At 44.3% G+C, this 15,680-nt stretch overlaps 1 protein-coding gene across 1 annotated transcript in view; it reads right to left on the bottom strand.

The window, feature by feature from the left end:
- Pik3r4 (phosphoinositide-3-kinase regulatory subunit 4) overlaps positions 1–15,680 on the bottom strand; it is a 49,456-nt gene that overhangs the window by 21,890 nt on the left and 11,886 nt on the right. Inside the window, exons 5-9 of the mRNA XM_051140044.1 lie at positions 14,164–14,298; positions 12,478–12,699; positions 7,987–8,160; positions 4,393–4,538; positions 2,193–2,396 (exon numbers count right to left, since the gene is read on the bottom strand). Of these exons, the coding sequence (XP_050996001.1) occupies positions 2,193–2,396; positions 4,393–4,538; positions 7,987–8,160; positions 12,478–12,699; positions 14,164–14,298 (881 nt within the window). The remainder of the gene's footprint in view (positions 1–2,192; positions 2,397–4,392; positions 4,539–7,986; positions 8,161–12,477; positions 12,700–14,163; positions 14,299–15,680) is intronic.

Here is a 15,680-nt window from a genome sequence, read left to right as displayed (position 1 = left end):
TCAACTTTGCAGTTGTATCTGCACTATACAGTCAAAAAGAACTAACATAAAAATCCAGCCAACAGTTTAAATTATATGACTTTTTTAAGTAAGAGTGGAATGAATCATCCTGTGTCCCTTATAGCCCCTTGTTAAATAGATACAAAGCAGAGCTCTTACAGAAGAGATAACTAAAGCATCCCTGCATGTGTCACCTCTGAGGATTCCAAGCCCCACAGGACTGCTGCTCCACAGGCCTGTTCAAGCCCCAGAGCATAAGGCCCTTGGGACCACCACGCTGTCCTGGAGAAGCCCACTCTGCCAGCAGCACACCTGTGCAAGGAAGGGCTGAGCCCCAAGATCAAGGAGTTCAGAGCTGCCAGTGGGAGAGGCTGCAACTCTTTCTTCTTAGCCGGGGCATTAGAAACAAGAACTCAAAGTCTCCCCTGGATCTAAGCCTCCGCTAGTGAAGCTAGTAACCAAACAGGGGAAGGGCCAAAACCAGGAAAAAAGAGGAAATGTGGACAAAGCGGCTGCTACACACAGCTTCTGCATGCGTCCCTCAGTCTCAAACAAGCTTGTCATCTTGGCCTTCCGTCTTTATAATCTGAGCAGTGAGTGCCAGCAGAACAGGAGGCACAGCTTAGGCTGAACTGCCAGCTCTAAAACACACTGCACCCCAGGGCACTGGCAACTGCACTGCATCTGTCTCTTCCTGTGACAGGGGTAGCAAGTTGCTCAGACTGGCTCGCAGGACAGTCGGAGAACACAGAATCACAGACACGAGCAGCAGGCTCATCACGTGTCTTCACAAAGCGGAAGCTGGTGGCTTCTGTCCTTTGTACTGAGCACTCAGATCCTGGCCTACTCTCACTTATGCTGGCAGCAAGTGTCCCTGCGACAGAGTATAAGTCTCCTCACCCTTGTGAGCCTTCTAATGCTACCAACAGCAACAGCTTAACACAAGCTAATTTGTTCCTCTTTTCCCCACTCAGACAAATGTGATGAAAATGACAAATATGCCAAACACTGCCTTTCAGAGGCACCAAAGTCAGATAGCTGAGTGATTTGATCGTGAGATCCAATTATGGGAGCTGGCACTGAGAGAGTGGCAGTCATGGAAGCACTTGGGGAAACACCAGGGAGCAGAAAGGCTAAGAGAAGTGGAGGGCACATCCCTGTTCAATTCCCAGCAACATTATCACCACCACCACTACCACCATCATCATCATCATCACCACCACCATCATCATCACCATCATCATCATCACTGAATACTCAAGGTCAAGTAAAATGCATGAAAACATTTATACTGCAAAGCTCATCAAATTCTGTCTGAGCCATGTGTGTTGTGGCACATGCCTTTAACCTCAGCAGAGGGAGGGAGATCTCTATGAGTTTAGGACTAGCCTGGTCTACATAGTGAGTTCACGCCAGCCAGGGCTACACAGGAGACCCTGCCTTTAAAAAAATCTCTAAAACTGAGTGAGTACACTTGTTCAGGTGAGACACGGCTCTATGAAAACATTCCGCAGGGCTGACACTGTCTGCTGCTTTTGTTCTGTGCTCATGGAACACCAGGCCTGGAGCCTTCATTTAGAAGCACTTTTATTCCAATTTTGACTCCAGGCCCAATGCATCCCATACAAAACAGAAAGATGAATCTAAATTTAGTGTTTCAAAAGAGCCCCTACCAATGCCAAATAAAGTAAAAGGGTTAGTTTTTAGTTTTTACTGAATTTGTTAATTGATCCAAACTCAGACCCAAACACACAGTAAACTGCTGGCTTATTCAGCAAAGACATGGCAAACCCAAGACCCTGCAGCTGTCGGCATGCAACGAGAAGCATCCGGGCCGAGAGGAGGGGGACTACGTAGCATCTGCGTTCTGGGCAGTTTCTCCTACCGCAATTGCATTACACTTTGGTGAAGTATAGAACTGAGTCAAACATGGTGCTTAACTCCAAGGTGCTTTCTATTCTCTAGCGATCACAGGAGGCTGACAGGCTCCGTGACTCCTTACTGAGGCTAGCTCAGGGTTTAAGTTTATCTGACTGTCTTCGCTTAGATGCCATATAGAGTATGTAAGATGCTGACAGATTTATTTTCATCTGTCACACTATACCTGATCAAAAACATTTTCAACTTCTAAATAGATGCTTCAATGCTGTCATGAAACGTGTTTACAAGGGAGGTCTGAGGAAGGCACACACCTGGGAGAGCAGTTTCTTTAGCAGCTGGGCGATGGCTGGGTCCTCAGGCGGAGGGCAGTCGAGAAGAGAGCCATTTCGCTTCTTTTGGCGCATGTGAAGATGTCTGAACAAGCTAGTGATGTCTTTAGACCTCAGAGCATAATCAAATATAGAGCGGCTCACGGGCTCCTTTAGAACACTGAGCAGGACAAGCTTCCTCTCAATCTGTATTAGAGAAGCAGAAACAACTGTCAGGCCACAGTACACAGAATAACCACTTCCAAACTCAGTAAGCACAGACCATGTAAAGTGGATAAAAGTATTTATTTTCTAAGAAAACAATGTGGGGGGTTTTGTTGTTTTGTTTTTGTTGTTTGTTTGTTTGTTTTTTAGGCGAAAAAGAGGGCACTACCCAATTCTAAAGAACTTAAGTATTTCCTGGTTTTTAGCATTACCACTAAAGCATCTATCTGTGTTCACCCTACAGGAAGATTAATAACACATATCCAAAGGCAAAGGTTTCAGAAAGTCAGAGCAAGCCTCTCTTGGATCACAGAGGTCTGAATACTGCCCAGACCTACCCCCACCTGTGGGTCAGAGGCCTAAGACACAGGCGCTGGCCAGAGATCTCAGGAACCAATGCCACGGGACTGCCCTTCCATTTTCACAGTTCTCCAACAGACCCAAACCTTCCTCAAAATAGTCTCTCCAGACTTCAACACTTTCATTTAGTGGCCCTAGAAACACTTTTCAGGTCAATGCATGTATAAGAAAAAGGATGGACACTCCCAGCAGTGACCAAAAGGACCCTCACTTTCCTTTCAATGTGGAGGCAGAACCAGGTGGCTTGAACATGTAGGCTCTCCTGAGCTCTATGCCAGCACCTGGTTTTGTGAGATAGGATTTCATTACGTAAACCACCCTGTCTTTGAATTCTTTATGTAGCCCAGGCTGGCCATGAACTCACAGTCTTCCTGCCTCAGTCTCTTGGGAACTAAGTGTGCAATACCACACCCAGATCTAAAGGACGTCTCTGGGTATAATTAGCTACTGCAGCTGAAGCTTACAAGGGACCATGCTTAATCTAAACTTACAAGGGACCTGTGTTTGATCTAAACTTACAAGGGACCGTGTTTAATCTAAACTTACAAGGACTGTATTTAATCTAAACTTACAAGGGACCCATGTTTAATCTAAAGTGAAGAAAAGGAAAGCTAGCTCAGCAGTTATGCGTGCTTACTGCTCTGCTGAGGACCTGAGTTGGGGTCCTAGCACTCCATGCTTGGGGGGCTCACAGTCACGTGTAACTCTGGCCTGAGTTGGGGTCCTAGCGCTCCATGCTGGGGGGCTCACATTCACATGTAACTCTGGCCTGAGTTGGGGTCCTAGCGCTCCATGCTGGGGGCTCACATTCACGTGTAACTCTAGCCTGAGTTGGGGTCCTAGCGCTCCATGCTGGGGGGCTCACATTCACGTGTAACTCTAGCTTGAGTTGGGGTCCTAGCGCTCCATGCTGGGGGGCTCACATTCACGTGTAACTCCAGCTTCAGGGAACCCAAGACCTTTCTCTGGCCTCTAAAAACACTGTACTCACATGCACAAACCCACACAGAAACACACACATAAACACAAAATTAAAACCTTAAAAGTTTACATTTTAAAATGAAGGAAGGTAAGACTTATGAAACGTGAATTAATTAGACCTGCAATTAGACCAGGCTTTGAAAAGTATAAACCAATTATAAAAGCAAAGTTTAATAAGCTAGAAAAATAATTAGCCAGGGTGCTAGAGAGACAGCTTGGGGTTAAGAGCACTGGATGGCCTTCCAGAGGACAGGGTTCCTTCCATTCCAGGCACTGACACGAAGGCTCACAACTGACTGTAACTCCAGTTCTAAGGGATCTAGCACCTTCTTTTGACTACCCTGGGCACCAGGCACACATGTAGTAACAACAGACATCCTTGTATAACACCCATACACATAAAATAATAAAGCTTAAAAAATTAAATAAGTAAAAATAAAAGCAGATACAGTTCAAGAAAATGAAGTCTGAACTTTTGAATGCCACACCGTGTGTGACATAACAGTCTCTCGATCGTGTTTCTCTTACAAGGGTGGTCAGTTCATTAACTTGAAAGGTGTATGAAAATGCTACAGACCAACTCAAGGGCTCTAGAGACTCACTGGGCAGGACTGGTCATAAGCGGGGACATGTGTACCTGTATTACTGGTTGTGTAATATAGGGGTCAAGGTAAGGCATCAGCTTGCAGTAGACATCAGCAGTACTTATTTGATGAGCTACCACTGTGATAAATCCCACTGCACCATAGCGTATCCACAGATTAGGATGACACAGGAAGGGAGCTAAAAGGGAAACAAGAAAGGTAGCATCAACCAGAGTCACAAAAGCTTAAACTGCGAGGTTATGTTACCACAATGTGATAGAGACAACAAGCCTCCGTGGTTCCAGAAGGTTCCTGCACACATTAGCCTGAAGGAGCAACTCAGCAGAACAGTTGTAACACTCCCTTATCATACTTACCAGCCAGACCAGAAAAGCAGCCTTTCTAAAATCCTCAACTTCTACTTCTCAGGGATCAGAGTGCATGGTTCATACTCATCTGTAGCACTGAGTAAAAACCAGTGGACAGGCCGGGGTGGTGGCACACACCTTTAATTCCAGCACTCGGGAGGCAGAGGCAGGCGGATCACCAGGCCAGCCTGGTCCACAGAGTGAGTATAGGACAGCTAGGGCTACACAGAGAAAGCCTGACTTGAAAAACAAACCAAACCAAAACCAACCAACCAACCAAGAAAACCACTAGACGGAGACATGAGGATGCCAACAGCGCACAGTAAGGGATCACCCTCCACTCTGCCGCGCACAGTCAGGATAGTAGCTACTACACAGGCAGCAGAGACACTGGGGAGCTCTTTCTTCTCCACACTAGAACATTGAGAAAACAATCTGATCCGTGTGATGTTTTTTAATGCAGGGTTTGGCCAAGTCTTGCATCTATCTCACAATTATGCATGTCACTGTGAATGAAAAAGTAGAAAAGTAGAACAAACACATTATGTCCGTTCTTCAACATGATCAAAACATAAGATTAACCCAGAAAACCGAATCTCTTGATTCTTTTTAGTAGTTTTATGCACTAAGCCTACATCAATTACTTCAACTAATCTATCATACTAACTTGATTTAGAGTAAAATTCAAACTTCTGAAACACAACAGTGGCATGAGCTCTAAATATGCAAAAATATACTCAGAGCTGTTTATCAGAAGTCCATGGAAACGAAGACATTAACAGTGCCACCACATACTAGTGATGCTTACACGTAAAGGAAGAAGGACATGTTCCAAGCCCCACTCTTCAGAGCCACCACCTGAGGGAGAGCCCTGGGACCCGCGCAAAGTGAAAGGGGAGAACCAACCCCAGAGTTGTCCTCTGACCGCCACAAGCATGCAGTGGCATGTGCACACACGTGCACACAAATAATAAAATTCCTCTTCACCTCTCTCACATGATCATCTCATTACTCATGAAGGCTTTGCTTATTTCTCACACTGTCCATCCACAGCTCTGATCCATCTCATCTGACAAGGGAGGGGTGGTGGTCTTCCTTTCGACACAAAGAAAGACAATGGGCTGATGACAGAGTTCACTGGCATAGTGCTTATCTACCATGTATGGGCCCCAGAGCTCAATCCTAGCGCCTTAAAAAAGAACAGTAGGAACTGGCAAAGCACCGAGAACCTCTAGAACGCAAATAAAGCCACAATGGCATGACAGGGAGTGGGTACAGAGCACAATAAACTACCGATTCTGAGCTCCCCACACGCATGCACTTCCTATGCACCTGAGGTACCTACGCATCCCGGTCGCAGCCCTTAGTCAATGGGTGTTAGCAAATGAGCCACCAAAGGGAACGTGCTGCCCAGCTAGGCTTGCTCTCCTGTGCGATGATCACCCCGCGAGAACAGCTGGGGCAGCTGCAGCCATGACAAACACGGTCCCACGATGAGACGGAGGAATCATGTTCAAAAGACAAAGGAGATGCACAGCCTGAAGCAGAGCCACCCACACAAGCCACACACAAGAAATACATGGCAGTGCTTACTAAGACTGGGGCTGGCTGACACACTGCATTATTATAGCAGTAATTAGCTAACAAAGTACATAGAATACTTAAGCCTGAGCTGAAAGAATTTCTTAGAAAATACAGCATTCGGTCTTTTCTCTCCAGTATGTCCCAATTCTCTGGTGACAAGCACGGGGGAAGCAGAGTATTGAGAGTAATCTAAGAAGGAATAATAGAGTTCTTAAAACCACCACCAAGAAAATCATTATAATCATCAAAAACACCACTGCTGTTCTAGTCTCAGAATCACTATACTAAACCAGTTTGGCAGCTCATGCCTGGCATGCTGGCATTAGGAGAACTGAAAACAAGGCAAGAGGTCATGAGTTCAAGGCCAGCCTGGAACTTTAGCGCTAATAATTTGCTTATAGATATACAATATATAAAGTTCATAAGTCACTCAGCAACATAAAAGAGGAAAGATTAAAGTATAGGGCTTTTGTATAGGTGAAAATTAAATTTCTGCAACTTAAAAGATTCAAATCATAGCACTTTAAAAAATCATCAAATTGCCAGGTGGTGGTGGCACACACCTTTAATCCCAGCACTCGGGAGGCAGAGGCAGGCAGATCGCTGTGAGTTCAAGGCCAGCCTGGTCTACAAAGTGAGTCCAGGACAGCTAAGGCTACACAGAGAAACCCTGTCTCGAAAAACCAGAAAAAAAAAAAAATCATCAAATCACAAATATACAGGAAAGTAAGACTGGTACAAGGAATTACAAAACATTAATGTGCCCCTATTAAGTATTTAGTATTTAACACATGGATTGAATTTTACAGTGAAAAACCAGAGAAGCTAAATAAGAAAAGAAATGCAAAGACACACGACCCCTCCGAAAGCTGCTTATTCGGAGGGGCACACACACCGGAGGCGTCAACAGACAACGGCCGTCAGCAGTCTCTACTCATCTACTCATCCAGGAAGAAGGTTGGTGTCTTGAATACACAAAGAAGCAAAACACTAACCAACAAGAAAACAAACAACCCAGTTAAAAATGAGGGGAAAAACTAAACAGGTCTCAAAAGATGAAACACAAATGGCTGACAAATACTTAAATGTTCAACGTCCTTGGCCATCAGGGAAATGGAAATCAAAACTGATCTGAGATTTTATCTTACCTCAGTGAAAATAGCCAAGATCAATCAAACAAGTGATGGCACATTCTGGTGAGGATGAGGAAATGGGGAACTCCATTCATTGCTAGTGGGACTGCAAACTGGTACAGCTGCTATACAATCAGCGTGGCAGTTCCTCAGGACGTAGGAATCAATCTACCTCAAGATCCAGCTAGCCTACTCTTGGGCATACACCCAAAGGACTCTACATCCTACTACTGAGACACTTGCTTAGCCATGGTCATTGCTGCTCTGTTGACAACAGCCAAAAGTTGGAAACAGCCTAGAAGTCTATCAAGTGAAGAATGGATAATGAAAATGTACATTTATGCAATGGAGTATTCAGTAATTCAGTAAAAAAATGTAAATATAAATTCCAGGAAAATGGAAGGAGCTAGGAAAAAAATAATCATGAGGTAACACAGACCTAAAAGGACAAATATTATGTTTTCTTTTGTATGTATTCTTCTTACTCTATCAAAATAAAAATATATGAAGTTACTCCCATGCCGCAAATTTCCCACTCTAAGTCTCAAAAACAGAAGCTTACCAATATCACTGGCGAATTCATAGACATGCGGTTTCTGCAGCAGCCCTAACTGGCACATGCAGGTCAGGGCATTGAGAGCTTTCACAATGACAAACTCCTCGGCGTCACTGAGGCCTTGTTGGAGCAGGGGCTTGAGGATGGAGGAGCTCTGCCAGCCAACATAGGCTGCAACCCCTGAAAGGGAAGGCAGCATTAGCATTTCTCAGCACCTGAAAGCACATGTCCCCATTAGGGAGCGTGTTGCAATTAACCCAGCAAGCAGCTCATCAAAACCAGGAAAGAACCGCACCTCCTTCCCAGTGAAATAAACAAAAAGACCTCTACCAAAGTTGACCATCCAGAATTTATGGACACCAGAACTCACAAAAGAGAAAGCACAGGTCGCCTAAAACTGTCAATAGCAAGGAAACAAGTCAGTCGCTTTAGAACGTGAAGGGCTGTGGAGGTTTACCTCCTAGACAGCCCGTCCTCACCATCCTCACAAGCTTCCTGAGACAGCGGCTATAGGCCTAGGGATTCATGGAGGGAAAGCGCTTACAGCAAACAAAATCCTCCAGCCTTAGTTAGAAGTATTTCAGGGAGCATGGGACCCAGGTTTGGATCTCTAGTCTGCAAACCCTGGCACTGGAAGGGGGAAGAAGGGCCAGAATCCATGGAGCTCACTGGCTGGCCAAGTCAGAGGACCAGATGGGCTCCAGGTTCAGTGAGCGGCCTTGTCTCAAAACAGTATGGTGGAAAGTGACCACAGAAGACACCCGACACTAACCTGTTGCCTACACACACACACACACACACACACACACACACACACACACACACACACACACAGGCAACCACGTGAAATGATCTACACAAGCATGTGCACACATGCACACACCCCAAACTAAATTTCAAGACTAACACCAGGAGGAAATGAGATGGATCCAAAGCAACAATAACACTGGCAAGAAAGAAGCAGGATGCTGCAGACAGGTGCAGAAAGACAGCAGATCTAAAAGGCACAGATCTAGAAATCCTGAGCAAGTAACGGAGGCATGTCTACATGACAGAAGTTAAATGTGCAATGATCTAGTCACTGGGAGATAGAAAGCAGCCTCAGCCGCCATCCACACACTCAAGTGCAGGGAAAGACCAAACAAGCCCGGGAGCACGTTTGTTATGATGTAAATGTAAATGTTACTCTGGTTCTTTAGAGTGAGTCTATTTGAAAATACTTCATTTTAATTATAGAACACAAAGTAAATGTTTACTCTGGCAGTGAAATTATTAACAATTCAACTGAGCAAAGGGAGGGTACAAAGGTATAGAGGGAAGGGTGTTAATCTCCTTACACTACAAATAAAAAGCAGGTCAGTAATAATATATTAAAATGAACTTCTAAAAACTGAACGACACTAGGAAGTGATCAGCACTGTAAAAACAGGGGAAATCAGATATGACTGCACATCAGCCAAGACTTCATCCTGAGCTGTGTGTGGTGGCACACACATGAACAGCATCCCAAGATTTGGGATGAGGTTGAACTTCACAATAAGACTTGCTTCAAAAACTAAAACACAACTGGGTATGGTGGCATATGCTTTTAATCCTGGCACTTGGGAGGCAGAGGCAGGAGGATCTCTTGTCTACAAACCAAGTCTAGGACAGCCAAGGCTACACAGAGAAACTCTGTCTTGAGGGGAGTGGGAATAAAACAACAACATTGATTTTTAAATGCATTTAAAAAAATCAAAACAGAAAAAGGACTTGCCCTTAAAGTGGCTATATAAGTTCCAAAAAAACCAACAAGCATAAATATAACGTCATGCAAGAAAAAGAACCAAAATAATAATAAATATGTAAAAAGTATAAACACATAAACATCAGCAAAAGGTTCTGTAGCTTGACTAGCCAGCAAAAACACGAAGATCTGTTACTTTACCCTTTTAACCAGAAAATACTAGCTAAAGCCTATTACTGGCTGGGAGTGAGTGGGGTGTGTAGCACTTAAAGTTGCTAGAGTCAAAAATAACATAAAAATGTCAATGATTTTTATAACATGTTCATTTTTAAAACATGTTCATTTGTTTAAAGAAAGAATACTTTATTGGCTGGGTAGTAACTAGAGTACTTCCTGCGAAAGCTATGTTGATATTCTTTAACTCAGTAATCAAAACAAACTGGAAAAAAAAAAATATATATATATACAACAAAGTCTGTGTTCATTACCTTTTAGTCAACTTGACAAAAGACAGTATCATTTAGTTAGAAGGAAGCTCAAGTGATGAACTGCCTCCCATCAGATTACAGGCAAGTGTGTGGGTCATTGTCTTCTTTAATGACTGATGTGGGCATGCTAGGCCACTGTGGGCAGTGTCACACCTGGGCAGGCAATCCTAGGTTATATAAGAAAGCGCAAGCTGAGCAAAGCATGGGAGCAAGGTAGGTAGGATTCTTCCATGGCCTCTGCTTCAGTTCTCATGTCTAGTTTCCTGCCTTGTGTTCAGACCTGACTTCCTTCAGTGGCAGACTGTCAGCTGTACAATGAAATAAGCGCTTTCTCTATCACACGCATGTTCTCTCTCTCTCTCTCTCTCTCTCTCTCTCTCTCTCTCTCTCTCTCTCTCTCTCTCTCATATGCTCAAGGTGCTTTTGGTCATGGTCTCAGTCACAGAAACAGAAAGCTAACTATATAAGAGTCTCTCTGTGTAGTTCAAGCATAATTCAAACTTTCTTTGTAAAATTTTATACTTCTTGCTACAGAAACTAATAAGTCATGTAATATTAATGAGGCGGACAGTAAGCTGCAATATGACAGGTATAGAATTCACTCATCTGAATGACAGTGCCCACAATGTAGTGCCATTCCTCAGAACAAAGCCTATCACCAGGGAGTGCATGACCATACTTAAATATCTAATAATCCTTAGATTATTAAATATTAGATACCTGAATATCTAATAAATATGGAAGACTCCCTACATAACATTATTTAAAATTAAAGTTAACCAGTGACCTCAGCACTTGGGTCCTCCTCCCGACTTGCTCCTCACCACCTGAGACAGGTGAAAGGCCTATCCCTGGGGTCATGAGAGCAGGAGAGCTGGCCTTGCTCCTCAGCAGCTGCAACACTCGGGAGAGTGGGCCCTGCACCTCACCTGGGCAGCACTGTAGAGCAGACCTGGTGGCAGGGGTTACCACCCCGAGGGTGTTGAGTGTGGGAGAGCTGCGCCTGTCTGTTGTCTGCTGTGTGATGACACAGACAAGGGAGAGACCCCCTCCTCCCCTGCCACCCAGAGCAGACCGGAGAGCTGGCCCTGAGTTTATGAGAACGGGAGAACTGGCCATACCCCTCACTGGGTGCAACACTCAGAAGAGTGGTCCCTGAACCTTTCCAGGGTATCAGAACAGATCTAGCCCCATTTCATGGGTTGCCAGTGAGCCAGCCGTGAGGACGTAAGAGTGGGAGAAGTGGTGGGCTGACCAGCTCAGACACCTCTCAGGCCCAGATCCAGGTTTAAATTGGCCCACAACAATGAACGGCTGAACTGCGTGAAGAGGTCCTACAGATCCAAACCTACAGAATCCCCATGGCACAGGGCAACAACAGGACATCTGAGAGGAGTTCCAGTATTGATGGAGCAGCAGAAGCCAGAGGCCTCATACTAGACCAGTAAGTCATAGCAATGAATATTTGCAAGCAAAGAAGTGTGGACAAAAGGGTGTACTGTGTGCACAATGTGACAAAATTACAGCTTCCACAGTGAGATTCTTTTTCCTCTGTGTGTGTTTTGGGGTGGGGATTGCAAGGGTGGAGGGCAGGTGTGAGGGGACGGGGAGATGAGTGGGATTAGGGTGCATGATATGAAGTTCACAAAGAACCAATTAAAAGAAAAGACATAAAAAGAAAAATATATTGTCTGCTGTAGAAAATTTGATTAATTATGGAAAATATAAACCAGAAGACAGGCATCGTGTAACCAGTACACTGCAGTCTCCGCATTAAACGGATGAATTTCTGTTCCTGCCCCATCACACCACTGGGCTCTCAACTAGGCAGACGTGAAAATCCCTCAATCACTTCTGCAGACTTCATGTACTTTCCCAGGTCACTGTTCTTAATGACCACGTGCTACTTCTTCATATTACTGCAGCACAGATTAATTCAACTGCTTCTTGATCAGTTGTATTATAAAAGAACATGTAGACAAACAGAATAGTAAGACCTCATTCATCAAACAAAACTTGATAGTATAATTATCTACCTTTAGAGCCAATGGAAGGGCCTGAGAGGGCAATTTTATAATCTTAAAGACGAATTTAAAGGGCTGGAGAGAGGGCTCTGTGGTTAAGAGTACTGGCTGTTCTTCCAAAGGACCTGGGTTCAGTTCCCAGCAACCACATGGCAGCTCACAACTGTGTGTAACTCCAGTTCCAAGGGTTCTGACACTCTCACACCAAGGCACATAAAATAAAGTTAAATAATTAGAAAAAAACAACCCACAAACATACCAACAATACTATCAAAGAAAGCTCCACGCAGGTGCCAATCATTCTTATCGTTCAGGAATGTGATCATATGGGACAACAAAACATCATTGGCTTTCTGACGTCCGAAGAAGACACACAAACGTGTGATTCCATTCTCCATTAAGGTTTGCTTCACAATATTTTCCGGGTCGCTTAACAGTGTGACAACTTTTTGCTGCACCATTTCATGTAAGGCTTGGAGCTCTAAAAAACAAAAAGAAGGACCAACACACATGTAGACCAAGCGCTTTATGTTTTGTCATTTTGATGAAGACACAATCTCACTATGTAGCTCGTGTTGTCTTGGAATTGGTTGTCCGGCCCACTCCGGCCTTGAACTCACAATTCTCCTATTTGACCTCCAGAGAGATGAAAGTACAGGTATGGCCCCCTCATACCCAGACCTGTCTCCTTTCTTACTTAGCAGTCATAGCGTGATCACAGAAACTTCGACACAAAGGCTACATTTGCTAAGCTTTTCCACTGTTCAAAGGCCTGCAGGTGGGACACTAACAAGCATCCTAATAGTAATGCTGTGATAGCAGCTTCCATGTGACAAAACATGTGTTTATGAGCTCAAGAAGAAACGCAGGAGGAAGCACCAGAAAGGAGCTCATTACCTCCCCCAGAGACCAACTTACGTGAGGCCATCAAAGTACCAGACTGGTCAGCAAGTAACTCTTGGAAAGCATTTTAGGGCAAGCTGACTATATAGAGACCCATAGACTATAAAATAAGTCCTTTATATGGTCTGAGCAGTCGTCCTCTCTGACTGTACCTCCTACTCATCCTCACGTGTCTGCCTTTCCCTGGCTAAAGTCCATGTCTGGCAGCACTGACCACAGTTGCCACTTTCCTATTGCTCCCTAGCACAGAGCTCCCTAGCTGCCTGCAGCAGAGTCATGCTTTATCACCTCTCAGCTGAATTAAAGGGGCCAAAGCTGAGCCACTCTGCCCCATGCTACCCAGGAAAAGCTGGCCATCTGGGCGGGGGGGGGGGGGGGGGCACTAAAGTGCATGTTCACACTGAAGAAAACTTCAGCTCTGCGGAAGCTGTGACAGATAAAGTCACCATCTGAAAACAGTCCCACTTCCTTTACAATTGTCCACAGCACACAGATGTATAAACTAGATTTTTTTTTTAGTAGTTCTCAACTTAAACCAGCACAGAGCACATTTAGTTCTACTTCTGAGTCTTCAGCTAAAAACCTATTAAATGATTTTTTAGATACAAAGAATGCTAAGCCCCCCCAGGCTCAGTGAGTGTAATCACAGCTGTTTCTGTATAGAAAGGGGGGACTTTAACATGTAAACCAGAGATCGTAACTACTATTTGCAAATAGCTCATAACTAAGGAAACGCAACACTACTCAGGCAAGAAGAAGAGGCTTAGGTTCTTTAGTAATGATGTTTCCATTTTTTAATGAGAACCACACATTTCAGCTAGCTTTACTGCTCACACGGCTCTGGCTAAAGCAAGTGTGGAATCCACAGGGACAAGTGGCTGGATCGTTTCTAATTTACAGTGTGAGGACAGGAAGGGTAGTGCCGGGGCCCCTCCTACCCCAATACTCATTGCTCCTTCACTTAACAAGCGTGACAGCCTTTTCAACTTAACATTGGCGATTTGCTGTAAACGGTGGGAATTCTCAGGGGGAACCACAGCACCTGTGTCGTAGTCTCCGTTCGGATGTGTGGCTTCGTCTACCTCTTCACTCTCTGGGTCGTTCTCCATGTTCAGAGTTTTTAGCTGCACTAGTTCGAGGAACCGCAGAGCTGTTTCGGCCAGCAGAGCTATGTTCTCTGTAAGACACCAGCAGAGAAGCTACAGCCACAACCTCAAGTTTTCATGTTGCTTCTAACTTTCCTCCCAAGTCCTTTAGCTTTGGAGACAGGGTCCTCTGCACCCCAGTGGCCTCAAACGAGAGCCTCCTGCTTCTACCCCCAGAGTGCTGGTGACTACTGGTCACCACTGGGCCCAGAATCCCCAAGTCTTTATACATCTAAACATTAATCATAAATTCTAGAGGAAAAGCAGGATTTTTCATGTTAGCCCTTAACTGAGTCTCTGTAACTGATCTCACAGTCTATGATAATCCCTAAACAACAAGAGTTTGCATTTGCAGAGACTGTCTGAAATGAAGTACCCAGTTCTAACGAAAGAGAGAGAGACGGTACCTAACCCTTTCGCAGCACTAGCCTTTAAAGGTTTCCTGACTAGTTAGAGTTAGTAGACCAACACAGAAACATTAGCACCAAAATAACGACATCACACGAGGCTGGACTCAGACAGCAGGGTCCATCCCCTAAGCTTCCAACCCCAATTGGTCCAGCATTTCAGACTGTCCCACACAGGACTTTTATTAAGCCTGGAATGTTTCAACATTTAGAAACTGGACCACAAATGCTATTCCTAGCTTGTTTAACCATTTCCCCAGTTTTATTTGGGCCCCTACAAAGGTATTATTCATCCTAAATCAGCCAGAGAAGCCTTAAGAGAATGAGGCCCCATCTCCCTTAAGGAGGGTTGGGTAGGTTTTTGGTTGCTTTCTTGGGCTATAGATGTTTATTTTCATTGGAGATTGGTTGTAAGTTACTATTGGTCTTATCCAGAGAGAAAACAAGGTTGGACTCAGGATGTCTCTCTTTTCCCTTATCTTTCTTTCTTAGGTTTAGAGATAGGAGTTGAAAAGAAAGAAGGGGGAACATAGACATTATAAGGATGATAGGACAGAAAGTAGATCATTGAATCTACTCTTCAACTTAAGGCCTTAATTGTTACTCACAAGGTTATTTTAATTCATTGTTATAGAATATTGTATATGATGCAAAATAAATGAAATTCTGATACACTGGTATAGAATTCAAATTTAATATTATTCTTCACACACATTATATATATTTCTACTCTAACATGAGGTATTGTATCTAGAATACAAGGTTTACCTCCAATACTGGCGAACTGTGAACACAGCCTGCGTCTTGATTTCCTGAGATAAATGAGGCGTCATGACTACCTTAAAAGTCATCATTAATGTATTTACCAGTGTATAAGACAACTGGAAGCTGGGTGTGGTGGCGCACACCTTTAATCCCAGCACTCGGGAGGCAAAGGCCAGCCTGGTCTACAAAGTGAGTCCAGGACAGCCAAAGCTACACAGAGAAACCCTGTCTCGAAAAACTTA

This window comes from Acomys russatus, chromosome 32 (assembly GCF_903995435.1).
Source record: "Acomys russatus chromosome 32, mAcoRus1.1, whole genome shotgun sequence".
Lineage (NCBI taxonomy): Eukaryota > Metazoa > Chordata > Mammalia > Rodentia > Muridae > Acomys > Acomys russatus.
The sequence above is the reverse complement of the archived record's forward strand: the minus strand, read 5'-3'. Positions and strand labels throughout refer to the sequence as shown.